At 41.8% G+C, this 7,564-nt stretch overlaps 1 protein-coding gene across 1 annotated transcript; it reads right to left on the bottom strand.

The window, feature by feature from the left end:
- Window positions 1-1,868: 1,868 nt before the first annotated feature.
- Window positions 1,869-6,993, bottom strand: LOC136471468 (V-type proton ATPase subunit B 2-like). The gene is made up of 15 exons (XM_066469199.1): window positions 6,834-6,993; window positions 6,567-6,633; window positions 5,793-5,848; window positions 5,569-5,667; window positions 5,382-5,441; window positions 4,826-4,937; window positions 4,435-4,643; window positions 3,837-3,965; window positions 3,575-3,712; window positions 3,247-3,397; window positions 2,937-3,019; window positions 2,765-2,812; window positions 2,626-2,679; window positions 2,455-2,538; window positions 1,869-2,362 (listed from the first exon to the last, which is right to left on the bottom strand). The coding sequence occupies exons 2-15, from the start codon at window positions 6,622-6,624 to the stop codon at window positions 2,177-2,179; spliced, it is 1,467 nt and encodes a 488-aa protein (XP_066325296.1). The 5' UTR covers window positions 6,625-6,633; window positions 6,834-6,993; the 3' UTR covers window positions 1,869-2,176.
- Window positions 6,994-7,564: the final 571 nt, after the last annotated feature.

The raw sequence follows: 7,564 nt of genomic DNA, 5'->3' as shown, positions 1-7,564 counted from the left end.
GACGGTGGAGGTCGACCGCACTAGAGAGAATTTTTTTAAGGGGTGTGGATGGTAGCGAGCGAACGGATAAGGTAGCTAGTGGGGAAGCCGTGTCGGTCTATCCCCGGATGCCTCACGAGAGCATTACTGTTTTTACAAAGAACATCACTGTTGGAAAGATTTTCTTTCAAATCGACGGAAGGGCTAGCGCCCAGACGTCCGGACGGATGGCGTGTCCGGACGCAACTCCCGAGCCTCCTCCATCACGAGACCGTGGGAAAAACGGCTCACCCACGCATGTACACACAGTAGCAAAAGGCTTGGGGACCACCGAATCCGCTCCGGAGTTTCACGTGCCTACATGCACACACAGCAGCAGTGCGGTCACATGCACATAGCACCAACAGGCAACACGGTGACCCACGCAGTAGAGCAACAGCATACTTTTGAAACATACCGTGGTGACCCACGCCCACATGCACACACATAGCAACAGCACCAGCAGACAGCGTGGTCACGTCGCATGCATGCACGCAACACCAGGCATGCGCGGTGACCCACAATGGCACGGTAACCTATGTCGCAGCATACTTTTGAAAACTACGGTGACCCACGCAGCAGCAGCACCACGCAATTGCAACATATGCTCCTCCGAGATCTACTTTTCAAATATCCAAATGAAACACTTGCAACATACTTCTGAAACAAATGAAACACTTGAAATATGCGTTTGAAACATGTGTGTATAGCCATAGCAACATATGGAACATTCATATCTACTTTTACAACATTCAGATGAAACACTTGCAATATAAGTCTGAAACACTCGAAACATATGCTTGAAACATATGTGTATAGCCATAGCAACATATGCAACATCCATATGAAACACTTAAAACATATATTTGAAACACCTGAAAACACTTGAAACATAGGCTTGCAACATGCGTATATTGTCATCGCAACATATGCAACATCCTAGATCTACTTTTGCAACATCTAAATAAAAGACTTGAAACATGAGTCTGAAACGCCTGAAACACTTGAAACACGGTGTCACCGATGGCCACAGCCTAATTGGTGACGAACTGCGGTAGCCAGGGGGATTGGGTGCGGCCTCGGTCGGGGCTTGGCAGCCGGTGCACGGCGCGGCGCAGTGCCCATGAGGACGGGGCGGGGCCGACTCAGCTGCCACGGCAGTGGCCGAGCGGCCATGGGCGGCAGCCGTTTTGCATGCCGCGTGCAGGGGAGGCTGGCCGCAGGCCGCGTCCGTGGGGAAGAGACGCGCGGGGAGGCGACGATGGCCCTAGGAGAGGCGCCGGTCAGCTGCAGGAGCGGGGTGGCCGGCACAGGATGGGGGTGCAGCGCTGCATAGGATGGGACGCGCGGCGCGGCACGGAATGAGCTGCTGGTGATGAAGAGGAGACGCAAGCCAGGAGTTCCACAGGACAGGGCGCGACAAATGGATACGACTTCGTGAGGGAAGGTGAGCGATGGGCTGCTTAGTGGCATATGGGCCTGCATCCGATGCATCCGGACGTCACGTAAGTAGCATTATTTGCATCCGGACGTCACGTAAGTAGCATTATTTGCATCCGGACGTCACGTAAGTAGCATTATTGTTCAAATCGCATAGTGCAAATAAGCATTCAATCATCCATACACAGTGCTGTATACCAACCCCTATGAACTCACGTATACATACCCTACTCTGAATTGTTGTGAAGATTGTATACTTAAGAAAATAATGGTCAGAGGTGCAAACGGCTGCTAGCATAGATTGTGATCTCATGCGTTTATGTTTTCATTAATTATCATCAACAAAATCAAAAACAAAAAGGAAAGGACTGTGCAATGTGAATGAGCAGCAGAAGCAACATAAACGAGGAGAGAAATATTACTAAAACATTTATTGTTTCATTAATTTACAAAGAGATAAACAAATATAACCAAAACATTCGAGCATTTTAGCCAATACTGCTTTACAGAGCTCCTACGCAGTTGCATCCAACAAATGAGATCCACCATCGGATTCAAGTATACAGGCATAATAATATTACAAAAGCTGCCTGAGGCTGAAAGAATAGGATGACTATATTAAAAACAAAAAAGACAAGTCCTTGCACTCTCCTCTTTATTCAAGCAATCAAGCTGCGATTCGGTGAAATGGGTTTTCTTTCTGTGCTGGATAAACAGATCAATGGGTGGCATCCCTGCTGTAGTATTGATCCAAGGTCTTTGCAGGAATACGGTGGAGAAGTTCACGAGGGAATATGCGAAGCAATGTCCATGCCAGGTCAAGTGACTGGAAAATGTTCCGGGTGTCATATGCACCTTGAGTTACAAACTTCCTCTCAAACTTGTCAAGGAATTCTAGATAGAGCTGCATATAACAATAGAAAGAAAAAGCATAATGAATGAAACTTAAAAACTTAAAAAGAATATTTGAGCAAAGTTAGAAATCTATTGACAGACCAGATCCTCGGATGAAAGCGCTTCCTCTCCAACAACTGCTTTCATAGCTTGAACATCCTTCCCAATGGCATAGTTGGCATAAAGCTGAACAGCAAGTCATGTTCTAGATCATTTAAAATATCGGAGGCAGAATGAATCCTAATCACTGCACTGAAAGGCTCAAACAAGTACCTGATTAGACACATCTGAATGATCTCGCCGTGTCATACCCTCCCCAATAGCACTCTGTAGATGAATAATTCTGGCATTATTACTCACGTAATTCACATTAAGAGAAACAACGGCATAAAAAGATTGCAATGACTGGCACCTTCATCAACCGCGAGAGAGATGGCAGGACATTGATGGGTGGATATATCTAAGCGACAAATAGAAAAGCATACATCTCGTTAGTGCCATGAAATGAAAGAAGAGAAGCAGAATACAAGGCTATAAGAGAAGACACAGCTACTTCTACAATTAGAGTACAGATGCAAACAAACCTGCCTATTATGGAGCTGTCTATCAATGTATATTTGCCCTTCAGTAATGTATCCAGTAAGATCTGGAGTTGGATGTGTGATATCTGTTGAGAAAACAACCAAGAAACAAAGGATGTCGTATCATAATTTGGAAGTACAGAAAAGTAGTGTTCATGGGAAAAGAAAAGCTACAACCAAATTAACATTGAAGTAGTCCTCCCGGGAGGAAATATACGACACTGTGGCAGCAGATGGGCCAATCCAAGCAGGAGACACTAGACACTATGCTCATGCTAAACTCTGCAAATTTGTAGTTAGTTTCATGGCTTACCATCATTAGGCATAGTTAGGATGGGAATTTGAGTAATTGAGCCTTTTCTTCCTTCAATACGCCCAGCTCGCTCATATATGGTTGCCAGATCAGTATACATATACCCAGGATAACCACGCCTACCAGGCACCTCTTCTCGTGCTGCTGAGACCTGGATATAAATGGCATTCACTTATAATTATAATTATAATCCCATTGATTTGTATACCAAAAAAATTGCAAGATGAAATTTGCTCCAAGTAACTCTAGAATAAGTTCAAAGAGTAAGTATTAAACGGATAGCCCATATAATATGAGAAAATATGGTAATACACAGCAAATTCAATACCTCACGAAGAGCATCTGCATATGAACTCATGTCTGTAAGAATGACAAGAACATGTTTTCCACATTCGTATGCCAAATATTCTGCAGTTGTCAGAGCAATACGAGGAGTGATGATCCGTTCAATGGTGGGATCATTTGCCTGTAAATCGACAAAGAGAACAGAGAGCAAGACTCAGCTTTTAATACTAACACATCAACTCATCAAAATTTCATTTGTCACAGTGTCATAACAAATGATCGCCATATAACAATAAATTTTGTACCAGATTCAGAAAAAGGGTGACCCGTTCCATTGAGCCATTTTCTTCAAAATCACGTTTGAAAAATTGGGCAGTTTCCATGTTTACTCCCATAGCAGCAAACACAATGGCAAAGTTGTCCTCAACACCACTCTGAAAGTAAAGTAAACCAGAATTAAAATGAGTGATAGAATCAATAATCTATTTTGGAGAACAAGTAAATAGACAACAGGCTAAACTTCACCAGATCGTGGTTGGTTATTTGGTTGTCACAGTATGTCCAAAATCCAGAGTTGAAAACTCATAAGTGTTGTTCAGTAGTTTTTTTATCCTAAAATTTCCAGATATCTATTTGATCATCTAGAAACACATAGAAGTTAAATCTTTCACTAACAGAAAATACAGCAATAGCATAACCAAGATAGACAAGTTCAGCTCAAAAGAATGGGATGCTGAAATCAGGAACCTAAGATTGAGGCCAAGCATATCTAAGCGCTAGAGTAAGCACTAACCACATGGAGCTCAATCAATAAATAAAGTAGCAATATCAAACAGTAACTTCCGTACTCTTTTGGAAGTGCAAGATCTTCTTTTAAAACATCTTATTAAGTTCATACTCTACCTCCTTGTGCTTGCCAGATTTCTCCAGAGTTTTAACAAGACCAGCCTGACGACATATCTGAGCAGCAATTTCATTGTGAGGAAGACCAGCTGCAGAAAAGAGAGGAATTTTTTGCCCTCGTGCTATTGAGTTCATCACATCGATGGTGGATATTCCTGTTTGAATCATCTCTTCTGGATAGGTTCTCTCACTGGGATTGATAGAACTTCCTGGAACAGTATCAGACATTATAAATCTATCATATGGTAAACAGGAAAGTTTCCAAAAAATGGATGATTCAGCACCTCTCAGATCCTTCTAATGAGTACCAAGTCCACTAGTGACTGTGTCCTTTAAAATATGCGCTACAGAGTTATCAAAGCAGGTTTACACATAATGCAAAATAGCTCACCAGAAATATCCAAGTAAGCCTCAGGCAATATCGGGGGACCATTATCAATGGGTTTGCCAGAACCATTAAAAATGCGTCCAAGCATATCAAGTGAGACAGGAGTTTTCAAGACCTGTACAATAAAAGGCACGTGTCATAATATGCAAGTAAAGGGGCAAAGTAGTGACGAAAGGTGCATATGGGAAAAAACTATGGATGGTTTTGGATGCCTGACGGTCCCCTTCCATTCAATTTAGAATGTTATGTGACTGCAAATATCATAACACTAACTGAGACAACCCAACAAAGCCTAAGCTCAAAACTAGACTTTTCAGCAAGAATATTGGATGCTTGCATTACCCAAATTCTACAATATCAGGTTCCATATAATTCACATAAAACGAAATGAGGTTCACGTTCCCCAGAAACCAAGATTAAGGTGCATGTAGTGCACTGTCTAGATCAAGAAATTGGGCATTTGACTACATTATCTGAAACTCAAGTAGAAGAAAAAAAAAACAAAGAACAAGAAATGAAATTAGCAAAAAAAATCAAATAAGCTGGAATAAGATGCTACCTCACCAGTAAACTGCACAGTAGTATACTTGTTGTCTATTCCTGAGGTACCTTCAAAGACCTTTAAGAGACATGTGGTTTAGTATCCAGAATTCCAGATTAACTAGTCATAGTGTGTAAAGCAAAGCGGATTATTAAAAGAAGAGAAAATCTGATCATTATTCTCGCGTCCATAGGAAAGAAGCAACCTGCACAACAGCCTTTTCACCATCGACTTCCAGGACCTGACCACGACGAGTAGTGCCATCTCCCAATCGAATGTTCACAATTTCCTGATACTTAGGGCCCTAATATAGTTTTGAATAGAAAATAGTAATGAGTACATGAGTGTGATCAGGGGGTTCTTTCATAATCATTTTGAGTGGGCAATCAGTGATAGCAATTGCAATTGTGAAACTAAAACTAACCATACCTTTACTTTGTCCAAGATAACCAACGGTCCTGCCACACCAGAGACAGTTCTATACTCTGTTTACCAAGAAATTGTTAGTACCATATAGACAAATTTGTCATTGCTTTGTCAATTAAAATGATATTCTTTCATATCCATGATATCACTACAGAGGTTAACAAGAGACAAAAGTAATGATAACAGTGTAGTGTAAACAGGCTTGATCCCTGACGAAAGAATCATACTACTTGCTGCCTTGCTACTATGTTTTCCAGTAACTATGTTTCAGAGAACATTTGTTTTCTGCATGAGTTGCAACATAGGAACAATAGGATTCAAAAGTTTCTTAGACGGAATAATCACACAGATATGTGATGCATGCAAAAAAAAGTACTATATTCCTCAATATAAGGCACTGCAGATTAAGCATGTGAAACACATCATATGAAATGGTTTGCCACATGACTTTTGATGTATGTGTTTTAATACAATAATAGGGACCTGCATATACCACGCAACATCCATGCTAAACAACTAACTTGCTAGCCTACTGGCAAAGACCTGCAAATTGTAATTGTGAAATATACTGATTGCCTAGTATCTTATGATTATGTGATCATTTAGCACTTTTCAGAAAACATTCAACTGGAACAAATTTCACAAACCTATCTATTGCCCATTGGATCAGACAAGCAAATACAGTAAGAAATAACAACCTACACTAGATGCATGACCGAAGAAATGATAACAGGCCTGGTGGTGAGTTTCTCAGCGAAGTCTCAAGTCCGCACTTACCCATGCCAATCTCCAAGGATCCTTCCTCCAACTCGGCGCCATCCTTCGCCAGACCCATACTGGCGACCTAGCAAGCAGCAGCAGGCAAAGAGCCAATGGCAGCAGCAGGATCAGCAGCGGACACAGCAAAGGACATGGGTGTACACAACTACATGGATAGTTTTCTCCAAAATAAATCGAAGTTACTACATGTATACAACACTCGTAATTGGATCAGATCCGGACACAAATAGCCTAAGTTAGGGGAAGAAAAGGGGGTAGGCGTACCTTGTGAGTGCTCGTCGCCGGTGAAGGGCCCGAAGAAGACCTGGCTAAGGGCCTGACGACGACCCGGGCACCTGGCGTAGGGCGGTGGTGGCGGTCGCCCAGCCGTCGCGAGAGAGAGAGAGAGAGCACGCGGGAGAACGGGAGATCAGACACCGCAAGACTGGAGTATTGGTTTATTAAATATTTAGATTAATTCCCCTCAAAAAAAATATTTAGATTAATTAACCTATATCAATATCTAATATCTATATTTTATTTTAATTCACGCTCTCAATGTTTCATATATTAACGGAACTTAGTGTCCTTTTCATAAGTTAGAACAATGCACATCTAGCAACGATACGGAATCAAATCTCAAGACGCGTCAAGCGATAGTACAAAGTTCGATTTAAAAACGTATTAGAACCGATGATGATTATTGAATAAAACTCTAAAATGCAAATTGTTCGGATGACCATATAATAAGGCCCCGTTCATTTCCCGCGGGAATGGCCCCAGGAAGAATTCCTGGCCGGATTCGTTACTTAATTTATATAAGAATTTTCTTGGCCGGAACGATTTCTGGCGTGATACGCCCTAACCGAACGAGGCCTAAGATGGATGCTCCGTTCCAATTCAAGGACACATTTGCTAGTCTAACTAACAAACGAATGGATCATGTAAATGTACTCCCATATGTCCATATATGTTTAGCTCCGTCTAAAATTTTAGGGTTAATTAGAACCATACCA

Source organism: Miscanthus floridulus, chromosome 8 (assembly GCF_019320115.1).
Source record: "Miscanthus floridulus cultivar M001 chromosome 8, ASM1932011v1, whole genome shotgun sequence".
NCBI lineage: Eukaryota > Viridiplantae > Streptophyta > Magnoliopsida > Poales > Poaceae > Miscanthus > Miscanthus floridulus.
Note: the sequence above shows the minus strand (reverse complement) of the source record. Positions and strands in the feature narration are given on the sequence as shown.